We start from the raw sequence: 14,087 nt of genomic DNA, 5'->3' as shown, positions 1-14,087 counted from the left end.
CACCACCTCTAGAACTGTGAGCAATAAAGTTCTTTTGTTTATAAATTACCCAGTCTAAGGTGTTTTGTTATAGCAGCCCAAACTGACTAAGGCAGGCCCCTTTCCCTTCCCACACCCCATGGGACTGGAATACTTCCAGGCTAGCTTCAGATTGGACCCATCTGAGGATGTGTGTGAACCCGAGAACATTACTTCCTCTCTGAGGAGGTCCCCGTGGCCTTTCCTGTCTGCACAACAGTTCCCTTCACAGGCCTGTCTTCTTTACCTGTGTTTCCCCAGGGCCTGGATACATATCTTGTGTGCTTATCTCTTCACAAGAACATCTGGTTGACCTGGATGCACCCCACAGGATGAGCCTGGTTTGAAGACACTTACAGCCTCCATAACACCATGCACATGATAGTGCCACAAATATTTGCCAGTTAATTAACAAATCAAAAGGATGTGGGTGCTGTAGTTGTGTTTACCCCTGGATATTGGAATACACTCTGGATTCTAATTTGTACATTAGCCATTCCAAACCACTTGCTCTCAAGTTTTCCTCATGAAATATCCCATTGGGGGTGTCTTGTCTTTCCTCTTGTGTCTTCCATTTTCCCTCCCTCCTCTAAAATGAAAAAGAGGCCGGGTCTGGTGGCTCAAGCCTGTAATCCCAGCACTTTGGGAGGCCGAGACAGGCAGATCATGAGGTCAGGAGATCGAGACCATCCTGGCTAACACGGTGAAACCCTGTCTCTACTAAAAAACACAAAAAACTAGCCGGGCGAGGTGGCGGGCACCTGTAGTCCCAGCTATTCGGGAGGCTGAGGCAGGAGAATGGTAGGAACCCGGGAGGCAGAGTTTACAGTGAGCTGAGATCCGGCCACTGCACTCCAGCCTGGGGGACAGAGCGAGACTCCGTCTCAAAAAAAAAAAAAAAAAAAAAAAAAAAAGAAAAAGAATTTCTCCACAGAGAAGGAATGGGCTGCCAAACACTGGGGAAAGAGGAAGCATGAGCAGTGTCCACAACAACCCGAGCAGAGGACGCCCTGGCCCCACACTTCACGACCCAGTTCCCACAACAGGTATCCCAGGGTGGATGTGGCCCCAGCCAACACCCTCTGATAATCACTTGCTCTGAGATGGGCATTTGGCTTCTCTGTAAGGCCAGCTTTCAGGACAGAATATGCTGATCGAGAAAGAGCAGAATCTCATTGGCTGTCTTTTTCACTATTAAGCATTAGGTGGCATTCAGATCTTTAAACACTGTTCTCATGAGACCCACCGGGCAATGCCCCTCTCCCACACAAAGCAATGAAGCTGGCAAAAGTCTCCGACTGGAGGGTCTGTCTGCCCCAGGCACCCTGGCCTTGTGGTTGTCTCTTCTCCAACCCCCAGCAGTGACAGTCATACTGTCACCTCATACGAATTATGCTTAAAACACATTCATAATCACCTTGAATTTGTTCTTCCCGACAGAAAAATGTCATGCTTTTTCGTCCCTGTGATGAGAAGCCTGGCCAAAGCAGGAGGAAACCGGCACGTCGCTTCCTCTGCAGCACTTCGTATTAGCTCGGTGCAAAAGTAATTGTGGTTTTTGTCATGGTTTTCTTTTTTCTTTTTTTTTTTTTTTTGAGATGGAGTTTCGCTTTGTCGCCCAGGCTGGAGCACAGTGGCACGATCTCAGGTCACTGCAACCTCCGCCTCTTGGGTTCAAGCAATTCTCCTGCCTCAGCCTCCTGAGTAGCTGGAATTACAGGAGTGTGCCACCATGATTTTTATACCAGCTAATTTTTTTATCTTTAGTGGAGATGGGGTTTCACCATGTTGGCCAGGCTGCTCTCAGACTCCTGACCTCATGATCCGCCTACCTCAGACTCCCAAAGTGCTGGGATTACAGGTGGGAGGCACTGCACTGGGCCCATTATTTTTTTTTTTTAAGGCAAAAACTGCAATCACTTTTGCACCAAGGTAACCAACCTAACGGATGAGTCCTTTTATCACCAATTGCTCTCGAAACACTCCATTCACTTAAGGTCAGTTCTTTTCTGTTCTTCTCTTTTTTGATATGGTAGAAGAACCTCTTTAAAAATGTGACTATAGACTGGGCGCCGTGGCTCACGCCTGTAATCCCAACACTTTGGGAGGCCGAGGCAGGCGGATCACGTGAGGTCAGGAGTTTGAGACCACCCTGGCCAACATGGTGAAACCCTATCTCTACTAAAAATACAAAAATTAGCCAGGCGTGGTGGCAGGTGCCTGTAATCCCAGCTACTTGGGAGACTGAGGTAGGAGAATGCTTCAACCTAGGAGGCAGAGGTTACAGTGAGCTGGGATCATGTCATTGCACTCCAGCCTGGGCAACAAGAGAGAAACTCCATCTCAAAAAAAAAAAAAAAAAAAGGGACACCAGGCTAATTTCCTCATTTCAGTCTTCTGTACATCCCTCTCAAGAGAGGCAAGCATTGGATGTGCAATGTGCATGAAGTGTCTTATACCTCAGAGGGGAAAACATCAGGGTCTTTATGCTACTCAAGGAACTGGTCTTTTGTGTGTGTGTGTTATCTTTTTTTTTGAGACGGAGTCTTGCTGTTGCCCAGGTTGGGGTACAGTGGCACGATCACAGCTCACTACAGCCTTGAACTCCTGGGCTCAAGTGATCTTCCTGCCTCATCCTCCCAAGTAGCTACGACTACAGGCACTTGCCACCACGCCTAGCCTGTAACTTTTTATTCTGCAGTAATTTCAAACTTACAGAATGTTGTAAGAATAGTACAAAAAACTCTCCTATTCCCTTCACCTAGATTTCCCAATTGTTAGCATTTTACTAGATTTACTCTATCAGTTTCTCTATAAAAATATACATTTTTCTGAGCCATCTGAGAATAAATTGCAGATGTGATGGCCCTTTATCCCTAAATACTTCAGTGTTCATTCCCTCAGAACAAAGGCATTCTTTAAATAAACACAATATACTTACAAAAATCAGGAAATTACACTGATACAATACTCTTATCTAGTCTACAGACTTTATTGAAAGATTGCAATTGTCTCAATAATGTCTTTCATAGCCGCACACACACACAAAAGTCCAGTCAGACATTTAGCTGTTGATATGGTTTGGATCTGTGTCCCCACCAAATCTCATGTTGAATTGTAATCCCCAGTGTTGGAGGTAGGGCCTGGTGGCAGGCGACTGGATCATGGGGGCAGAGTTCTTGTGAATGGGTTAGCACCATCCCCTCAGTGCTATTCTCCTAAGAGAGAGTGAATGAGTTACGAGAGCTGGTTGTCTAAAAGTGTGTAGCACTTCCCCTCCTATCTCTTCCTCCTGCTCTGGCCATGTAACATGTACCTGCTTTCCCTTTGCCTTCTGCCAAGATTTTAAGTTTCTTAAGGCCTCCCCAGAAGCTGTTGCCACCAGGCTTCCTGTACAGCCTGTAAGTCAACTAAACCTCTTTTCTTTATAAGTTACCCAGTCTCTGGTATTTATTTGGAGCAGTGCAAGAATGGACAAATACAGCTGTCATATCCTTTATGAAAGATGCTCTCCTAAATGAAGACTCTCTTAATATTACTTATGGCCAGAAGCATCGTAACCACATTGCCCGCCCATCTGTGACTTTCACTTGCAGCATCTCCACAGTTTACCCAGCACTGTGTAAGGAATCTGGCACAGCTTTTGTAGCATCTGCCAAACCATCTCCAGCCCTGACAGTTCGGTGTTCTAAGTTATGCAGAAAGGTGATAAAGCGTTCGGTAAGTTCCCAGCCAGTGGCTGACCTCAAGGTTGGCTACAGCCAAGACATAACCCCGAGTGGGAGGGCAAGGAGGGCAGAAAGAGCAGAGAAGCAGGTCCCAGACACAGCCTCAAAGGTGACTGCCTCAAGGTAGCGCTTCTCACAGCTGGAGCCGCCCACCTGCTTCTTCATCTCGGGTGGGCCAGCCCAGCCCCTGAGACTCCATGTTCCAGGCTAGCTCCACCAGCGCTGAAAATGCAGCTACCCTGGAAGCTCTTGGCCTACAGATGACCCTGTTACTGAGGGGTGCAAGTATTCTATTCTAACTGTTCCTTGAAAAAGGAAGTGAAAAATCTCAATCTGCCCATGACACTTAAAACAACAGCTGCCCAGAGCAACTGACTGAGGAAAAAGCTGATGTGAAGCTGCAATTTCTGTTACTACAAACACCAACCTGGTCCAAAGTCCACCGTGGTGTAGAGGCCCTGCAGGGCCCCACATTGCAGGAACGTCTCATGTGCGCCGTCCGTGGTGAACAGAACCACATCATCCCCCAGATGGTGGTGAAAGCGCTTCTGCAGGAAGCGCAGGTAGTCAAAATCACAGGCGAAGTAGCTGCCATATTCATTTTCAACCTGTGAGTGAAAAAAGAGCAGGGAAAAATGAGGAGATCCCAATGTAGCCATCCTAATGCAGGCTTTTGTGTGGGAAAATATCTGAGCATCTGCTAAGATGACAAGGCTTAATGATTGCCAGAAAAACTTCCTTCACTCAGACCTCAAAACTGACTAAAAAAAACCACCAACAATTCACCATAAAACTTTACCTCCTATTAACCCTCTCCCACCACTGAGAAATAAGAAAAACAAAAAAACACCAAACTGGTGTTCAGATAGTAGTGGTATTCTTCCCTAAAATAGAAAGTAGATACTTTAAACATCACATAAATAATACCTTCCCATGGTAGAAATGCTAGAAAAATGAAAACAGGAAAAGTATCCATTAATTCCATTGCCCAGAGATAATCACTGCAAGCCTTTTAGTATACAGCCGTCTAGATTTACACAGACCCACACACTCCCCAAATATACACAAATAATACACAGCAGTGTTTTCTTTCCTCAAAACGGGCATCATATTACATGCACCGGTTGTAACTGTGTTTTCCCTTAATATACTATGCAAAATCTCCATGGCAATAAGAAGGGTGAATGCCAGGGACAGACACGGCATGTTTATTCGACCTGCTGTCACACACACACTGGTGTTCAGTTTGTGCTCAATAACATCAGTGGTTCTCAACCAGGAGCTCTTTAGCCCCACAGGGGACATGTGGCTATGTCTGGAAATGTTTGTGATTGTCACACCTCAGGGGACGTGCTCAGGGCATCCAGTGGCTAGAGGCCCAGGGATGCTGCTAGACATTCCACAGTGCACAGGGAAGCCCCATAGTGAAGAATTATCAGGTGCAACATGGCAATAGTGCTGAGGGCGGGGTCCCTGCTCTGAAGCATGCATTCTCAATGAGGTGGGTAGCATCCCCGAGGGGGTAAAAATGGATGCTTTGGGGATAAAATATATTAAACATCCACACACACACACACACACACACAGAGCAAATAAACCAATATACAATATCTCAGGTATTAAAATTTCATGGTGAAGAGGAGAAGGCACTTAGAAAAAAAGTTTAAAAGGGATCCTTGGGGGCAATGATGAAAAAAAACAGGTTAAGAAACATTGCTCTCGGGCAATAAAACAAATGAACTTCAGCTCTACCCAATACACCAAAGAATCTTAGGAATATAATGTCAAGTGAAAGAAGCATGACACTGAAAAATACATACAGTACAATCCCCTTTAGAGAAAATTCAAAACAATCAAAACCTAACTATAAAGTCTGAGTACACACATAGGTGGTAAAAGTATAAAGAAAAGCAAAAAACTGATGGCTATAAGAGTCAGCACAGTGGGATGAAATGGTGTATGATCAACGAGGACACCTGGGAAGCTTCTGGGGCACTGGCTACGTGCTGTTTCCTGACCTTGGTTGGTGTTTATGTGGGTGTTCACACCATAGTGATTCATTACACTGCACATTTATATATGTATGCTATATTTCATTTATAAAAATTTTAAAAATGCCCAACCATAAAATTTTAACATACACATAATACAAAAATATTTGAGATCCTGGGAATACGTGATCTTTAAACATAAGCACAAGAAACTGTGAGTCCCCAGAAAAGAGGTGCTTAGCCTGAGTGGCTGGGAGAGATTGGTAGGGAAGGTTCCTTGGAGGGACAGCCTGAGGTAGCTCTAGAAGAAAAGGCTCTGAACTTGGGAAGGGAATGGGAAGAGGGTATTCCTACATATTTGATATCGCCAACAGCTCAATTTCGTCCATGTGCAGAGTTGGAGAGTGGGAGAAGAATGGTGAGTGATGAAAATGAACTAAATGCTGCCGTCATTATCTGCACAGTCCTGCCTCCCAAATGGTTTCATGAATGATCCTTCTCTCAGAGAGGATCCCTCTGGCAATACTTTCAGAGTTTGGGTTCAAGAAGTAAAACAGACCGTAGCATGCATGCCCAGGACAGAGACTTCACTGGTCATGAAACCATCCTGGAAGAGGACGTATTTGCTGCTTACGCAGAGTAGAAAACTCCCATTGATGAGTTCCATGAAAGTTCCTTTTGCAATAATTTAGATAAATGCTAAGAAAAGCTTTGTAAATACTGGCAAGGTTCTTTTCTCCTCCTTTATAAGTGCTACTTACATGACTATGTCTCCTTTTTATCATCTGGCTGTCAAGAAATTCAGAGCTAAAGATCTTAAAAGTCAGCTCCAGCAACTAAATGGTCTCACAGCCTCTGCACCTCGTGTTCTCTTCCGCCCACCCCCATACCCCAACCCAACCTTGGTTTTCTTATCATCTTGCTTTTCCAGATCTTATTTATCCATTATCATCATTGTATCATACACCCTAAAATAAACAGGCTTGTAAAAAATGTATACACATAATTTGGTTAGGTTTTGAGAGAGCAAGAAAAGCACAATTGTGAGGCAGCTTAGAGTTCTAGTCACGGGCATGGCTGGCAAAGGCCCAACCATCTACATGCAAATCTGAGCTCTGCCACTTCCTACCCATGGGACTCCACCTGTAAAGTGTACCTAACTTGATGGGTTATCACGAGGATTAACTGAGTCAATACATGACTAGAACTTTGCACAGATCTGGCATCTAGTAAGTGTTCAAAATGCTAGCAGCTAAGACTCTATGCAAGTTCTATGTTACTACCAATTAGGAAAAAAAAAGATGTGTGAAGGCTGGGGGTAGGTGAAACATACAAATGAAAAGGCTTGAAAAACCCATAGAAAAAGTCATGGCTAGGTTCAGAGGAACACTGATGTTTCTAGAGCAGGAGTCAACAAACCTTTTTAATACAACACCAGGCCGGGAGTGGTGGCTCATGCCTGTAATCCTAGTACTTTGGGAGGCTGAGGCAGGTGGATCACTTGAGGTCAGGATTTCAAAACCAGTCTGGTCAACATGATGAAACCCTATCTCTACTAAAAATACAAAAAAAACTAGCCAGGTGTGGTGGCAGGCGCCTATAATCTCAGCTATTTGAGAGGCTGAGGCACAAGAATTGCTTGAACCTGGGAGGCAGAGGTTGCCATGAGCAGAGATTACGCCACTGAACTTCAGCCTGGGCAACAGAGTGAGACTCCATCTTAAAACAAACAAACAAACAAATAACCACCAAACAGTAAATATTTTAGGCGTTGCAGCCATAGAGGTCTCCATCTCAACTACTCAGCTCTGCCACTATAGTACAAAAGTGGCCACAGACAATATATAAACAAATAGTGTGGTGATTCCAATATACTTTTACTTACAAAAAAATGTAGGTGGTGGCCATAATTTGCAGGTCTTTGTTCTAGAGCAACTGTCTCCATTCTGTAAGCTCCTTAAGCACCAGAGACTTTTAAAGATGTTGCTATTCCAAACAGTCATAAATAGGCTTATTACCGCATGATGAATGCCCTGTTAATTGGATGAAGTAAAGTTGTGGGTGGAAGGTCGTCCACTCCTAATTATTTTCACCTTGGATATTATCAATGGCTTTAGTTTTTTCAGGCAGAAACTGAGATAAACATCCACATATGCAAACCATCATAGGTGGCACTGGCTCAGCTAATCCCCCCAAAAGAGAAACATCTGCATATCTGACTGAATCATGAGGATGAATAAAGGCACAGACCTGGCTTCCTGTATCTGTAACACAACAGTGTTGAGGGCCCTAAATGTTCTCAGACAGGGATTTGAGCCTTCTGGTCTGACTCATTTTTACCCTGGCTGCAAACACGTAGCTCCTCCCTGGCCATTTCAAACTCTGAGCACTGAGAGAGAAAATTAACATCAAGAATTGAGTAAAGCCACCATTTTGTACCCTTCAACATGAATTAAGACAGACACAGAAATTGCCTTTTACAGAAATCTTTATTTTTTTGAGACAGAGTGTCATTTTGTTGCCCAGGCTGGAGTGCACTGAGTGGTGTGACCACGGCTCACTGCAGCTCCAACCTCCCAGGCTCAAGTAATCCTCCTGCCTCTGTGCCCTGAATGGCTGGGAACATAGGCGCATGCCACCATACCCAGCTAATTTTTAAATTTTTTGTAGAGATGGAGTTTCACTATGTTGCCCAGGCTGGTCTTGAACTCCTGGGCTCAAGAGATCCTCCTGCCTCAGCCTTCCAAAGTGCTGGGATTACAGGCATTGAGCCATCATGCTTGGCCCTTTTACAGAAATCTTTACAGATAGAATTACTGTCTACAGGCCTGGGGCAGTGGCTCATGCCTGTAATCCCAGCACTTTGGGAGGCCGAGGTGGGTGGACCACGAGGTCAAGAGATTGAGACCATCCTGACCAACATGGTAAAAACCCCATCTTCACTAAAAATACATAAAATTAGCCGGTGTGGTTGTGCACACCTGTAGTCCCACCTACTCGGGAGGCTGAAGCAGGAAGATCACCTGAACCTGGGAGGTGGAGGTTGCAGTGAGCCAAGATCGTGTCACTGCACTCCAGCCTGGTGACAGAGCAAGACTCTGTCTCAAAAAACAAAAATAATAACAGCAACGAAAAGAAATACTGTCTACAAATCCCCCAGTTCCTTCTTATCAAGTCAATCAGCTTCTATTCCATTCCAGAGCTGTTTGGTGCGTATGTGATGTGCACAAACACATGATGTGCCCTCATGGCTGCCAGGCAGAGGCGTGGGGGGCCAGGAGACTAGAGACACAGTGTGTCAGGGACGAAACTGCTCCCACGTGTGCTTCACAAAAGGAGGCACCAGTGACGGTTCTGAAAGTCTTATGGAAACCAATATGTCAATTGGGACGGCTTCCGGACAGAGGGAACACATATAGGAACTGTGCGTCGGAAGGTAAGTAGGACAACCATGAAAGATGATGAAAGAGTTGTTAACGATATGAAAAAATGCTCATGACAAAGAATGAAGCAAAAAAAGCCACACAGAAAATAGGTCACAGAGAATGAACTTACTCTGTAAGAAAGAAGAAAGAAAAAAGGCATAGAAAATATTCAAGGAAACTCCCAAAAATGTGAAGAGCTTTGCTATGGCTCCTGAGGTCTGAGTAACAATTATGTTTTTTCTGCTTTCTTGTGTCTCTCTACACTTGTTTATTTTGTAAACAAGGGGTAAAAATGATTAGGTGGGATTCAAGCATGTGGAGATGGGAAGGGGAGAGGATGAGGAGGAGGAGGGCAGAGTCAACTGGCAGGACTCAGGGTCAAGTTAAAGTCATCTGAGGTTGCTAGGGATGGACACAAGAAGAAATATCTCCACGACAGTCAACTTCACCTCTGCAGAATTAATACTTGATTATACTTTTCATGGCATTTCCAAAACCAAAGGGGCAGAAAAGTTGTGAGCAGAAATTGAAAGTGATTCAAGGAGAAGCAGAGACTGAAAAAAAGAGGGCATCTAAAGAGGGTTTGCACCTGAGACCAGAAGAAAGGAAGACAACATAGCCATGCAAAGCAAAGATGCACCCAAGTTTCAGACTTGATATCTTCATGTAGGAAAATGTGGTTCCTATTAGCTGAACCAGTACAGACTCAAGACGGTAAAAGATAGGGGCATGTGGGGCGACTCACACATCCCGCCGTGAGCAGCAACCTGGCCTCTCTCAAGAAAATATCTCCTCCCACCGCAAAGCCTCAGAACGGACACCCTGGCCAGTGCAGCCCTCTCAGCACCTCTGTCCACCCACACCTGAAAGGCGAGGGAGTGCCCATGCTCCCGCCCTACCACGATCCATCCCCACAAGCTGCCTATAGTTCATAAGAAGGAAGCCTGGCCCACACTCCCCTAGGGAGTGCCACTCTGCATCCCTGGGATGTCCAGGATGCAGCCACCTTTACATAACTTTACTCTTTTCCATAAAAGCATCCTTGGCCATGGCCATGAGCAGTGGCTCATGCCTGTAATCCCAGCACTTTGGGAGGCCGAGGTGGGTGGATCACCTGAGGTCAGGAGTTTGAGACCAGCCTGGTCAACATGGTGAAACCCCACCTCTACTAAAAATATAAAAACATAGCCGGGCATCGTGGCGCATGCCTGTAATGCCAGCTACTTGGGAGGCTGACGCAGGAGGGTCACCTGAACCCAGGAGGCAGAGGCTGCAGTGAGCTGAGGTCGTGCCACTGCATTCCAGCCTGGGCAACAGAGCGAGACCCTGTCTCCAAAAAAAAAAAAAATCTTTACTCTTTTCCATAAGAGCATCTTTGGTCATGGCCAGGCACAGTGGCTCATGCCTGTAATCCCAGCACTTTGGGAGGCCAAGGCAGGCAGATCACCTGAGGTCAGGAGTTTGAGACCAGCCTGGCCAATACAGTGAAACCCTGCCTCTACTAAAAATACAAAACTCAGCCAGGCGTGGTGGCATGCGCCTGTAATCCCAGCTACTTGGGAGGCTGAGGTGGGAGAATCACCTGAACCCAGGAGGCAGAGGTTGCAGTAAGCCGAGATTGCGCCACTGCACACCAGCCTGGGCGACAGAGTGAGACTCTGTCTCAAAAAAAAAAACAAAAAGCATCCTTGGTATCCTTGGTCAATGCCCAATGAACATGGTTTTATGTTTCACCTAAGTAATTTTACCAACACCAAAAACTGTTGAAGTTCAATGTACCCCACAGTATACTAGTTCTTGCAGAGCCAAGAACACATGGAAGAAGGAGAATGGGGCAGAAAGCAAGAGAGGAAACATAACAGCCCCAGTTGACCACATCCTTTTCCATTCCAGGTTTATCTGACTGCTGAGGCAGTGCCGATACCAAAGTGTTTCAGTCCATGCTGCATTACTGCTGCCAGAAAATAATATTGCAGGAGAGACAGAGAGACAAACCCTGGAATCCGCAGAATTAGGATGCTATCCTAATTCTGCCACCTGCTGGCTGGTTGACCTTGGCCAAGTCACTCAACCTTTTCAAACTTCCTCATTGAAAAGAGACAGTGGTTGGAAGAATTGAATAGCATTTACAAAGCACCCAGCAGAAAGCCTGCCACATAGCAGGCATTCAAAAATGGTAATGCCTTCCCAAATGCAATTTAACTAAAAGCACTATCTGCAGCATTATCTGTTAAAGAAACAGATCTATGAGGCTCATGTCTGCATCACTCCTATCATTTATATAACATAGATGGATGGGAACCCCTCCCCCAATCCATCCATGCTCAACTCCAGGGTTACCTGCACTGTTATAATTGGCCCTCCATTCTGATAGAGGAGAGGCTTCATCTTGGGCAGAAGGACTCCCAACCATTTGTCCACAGCTGCCAGGTAATCTGGAAAACAAGAAAAGTTTAACACAAGCTTGTCCAACCCACAGCCTGCAAGCCACATGCAGCCCAGGATGGCTTTGAATGTGGCCCAACACAAATTTGTAAACTTTTTAAAAACATTCTGAGTTTTTTGGCTGGGCACGGTGGCTCAAGCCTGTAACCCCAGCACTTTGGGAGGCCAGAATTTCTGCACTCAGAAATTCACTGCATGTGGCTTGCAGGCTTTTTTTTTTCTTTTAGCTCATCAGCTATCATTAGTGTTAGTGTATTTCATGTGTGGCCCAAGACAATTCTTCTTCCAATGTAGACCAGGGAAGCCAAAGGATTGAACACCCCTGGTTTAACACCATCACACACCTTTTAGTACAAAGAGACCCCAATGCAGCCAGTGCAGCTTTATTACACCAGGGCTGGCAGCAGAGATCAGGATATACGGGACTCGACAAGTACCTTCTGAAATAAAAGTCTCATAAAAGTCGTCCTGCATGTAGTTGTCTCCTCAGCTGAGCTCCTCAGGGGACAAGGACCAGCGTGCCTGTATCTGTCTGCTACGGCTGGAATGTTTGTCCCCTCCGAAACTCACGCTGAAACAGAATCCCCAGTGTGGGAGCACTGAGAGGTGGGGCCTTTAAGAGGCTCAGCCCTCATAAGCAGATCGATCCACTCATGGATTAATAGATTCATAGGTTAGTGGATTCATGGGTCATCATGGGAACGGGACTCGTGGCTTTATAAGAAGAAGCAGAGAGATCTGAGCTAGGACACTCAGTCCCCTCACCATGTGATGCCCTGTGCCCCCTCAGGACTCTGCAGAGTCCTCACCAGCAAGAAGGCCCTCACCAGATACAGCCCTTCCACTTTGAACTTCTCGGCCTCCATAACTGTAGGAAATAAATGCTTTTCTTTATAAATTACTCAGCTTCAGGTATTCTGTTACAAGCAACAGAAAATGGACTAAGACACCATCCTTGCCATAGGACGGACACAAAGCCTGGAGCATAGAACATATCCAAGCAACGTTTGCTGAATGAAGAAAAGAGTCACTGAACAGTGTGTCCTCTTCTCAGTCACAGGAAGATTTTTTTCTGTATAAAATGAAGTTCTAACAAATTATATAGTTATATTGTCAAATAGGAATAATAAAAGTACATGCCACATAAAGTTGGCATAAGGATTAAAGGAGTTACTACATATGAAAACACCAATAATATGCTAAGTGTGCAAAACATGAAGGTCCTGGAGTAAGACAAAGAAAAAACCATCATTTACACATTGCTCTGTAGAAGTAGACAAAAATAGAAGGCATTGCAGCTACCAAGCAATCCAATGACACCATCCCAGAAACTGTCATTTTGTTTTTATTTCTTTTTTTTTTTTTGAGACAGAGTTTCATTCTTGTTGCCCAGGCTGGAGTGCAATGGCGCAATCTGGGCTCACTGCAACCTCCGCCTCCCAGGTTCAAGCAATTCTCCTGCCTCAGCCTCCCAAGTAGCTGGGATTATAGGCATGCACCACCACACCCGGCTAATTTTTGTATTTTTAGTAGAGACAGGGTTTCTTCACGTTGGTCAGGCTGGTCTCGAACTCCCGACCTCAGGTGATCTGCCTGCCTCGGCCTCTCAAAATGTTGGGATTACAGGTTTGAGCCACTGTGCCCGGCCTTATTTCTTTCTTTGAGACAAAGTCCCTCTCTGTTGCCCAGGCTAGAGTGCAGTGGTGCAATCATGGCTCACTGCAGCCTCAACCTCCCAGGCTCAGGCAATCCTCCCACCTCAGCCTGCCGGACTACAGGCACATGCCAGCACACCTGGCTAATTTTAAAATTTTCTTAGAGATGGGGTCTCACTATGTAACCTAGGCTCGTCTCAAACTCCTGGGCTCAAGCAATCCCTCCTCCTTGGCCTCCCAAAGTCCTGGGATTACAGGTGTGAGCCACCATGCCTGGCTTGTCATTTTGATTAGCTAGGTGCTATCATTGGTTGTGGAATATGCTAAGTAAATAGGAAGAGAAAGCATTGAAGTCAGCTGGTCAACCGCAAACAGGGCTCAATGCCAATTCAAAGAATTACCAGTTTATCAGTAAGATCTGGTTAAGTAGTTCAGAGCCTAATTTCCTAGAGGTTTAGTTTGGTGCTATGCACTGGACGGTGATAAACACTCAGACTTTCAGTAAACTTTCAAAAGTATTTGTGCAGAGGTACCCCAAACTTCAAAATACCTCCCCCTTTCGATACAAATTGTTGAAGCTTTTTTTGTTTGTTTGTTTGTTTTGAGACGTAGTCTCGCTCTGTCATCCAGGCTATAGTGCATTAGCACGATCTCGGCTCACTGCAACATCTGCCTCTGGGGTTCTAGCAATCCTCCTGCCTCAGCCTCCTGAGTAGCTGGGATTCCAGGCGCCCACGACCACGCCCAGCTAATTTTTTGTATTTTTAGTAGAGGCGAGGTTTTGCCATATTGGCTAGGCTGGTCTCGAACTCCTGACCTCAGGTA

The 14,087-nt window shown here is 45.5% G+C and overlaps 1 protein-coding gene across 1 annotated transcript in view; it reads right to left on the bottom strand.

The window, feature by feature from the left end:
* The window catches only part of GLB1 (galactosidase beta 1), a 110,175-nt gene that overhangs the window by 66,520 nt on the left and 29,568 nt on the right, over positions 1 to 14,087 (bottom strand). Inside the window, exons 5-6 of the mRNA XM_050779389.1 lie at positions 11,503 to 11,597; positions 4,174 to 4,354 (exon numbers count right to left, since the gene is read on the bottom strand). Coding sequence (XP_050635346.1) covers positions 4,174 to 4,354; positions 11,503 to 11,597 — 276 coding nt within the window. The remainder of the gene's footprint in view (positions 1 to 4,173; positions 4,355 to 11,502; positions 11,598 to 14,087) is intronic.

Source organism: Macaca thibetana, chromosome 2, assembly GCF_024542745.1.
Source record: "Macaca thibetana thibetana isolate TM-01 chromosome 2, ASM2454274v1, whole genome shotgun sequence".
In the NCBI taxonomy this organism is placed as follows: Eukaryota; Metazoa; Chordata; class Mammalia; order Primates; family Cercopithecidae; genus Macaca; species Macaca thibetana.
Note: the sequence above shows the minus strand (reverse complement) of the source record. Positions and strands in the feature narration are given on the sequence as shown.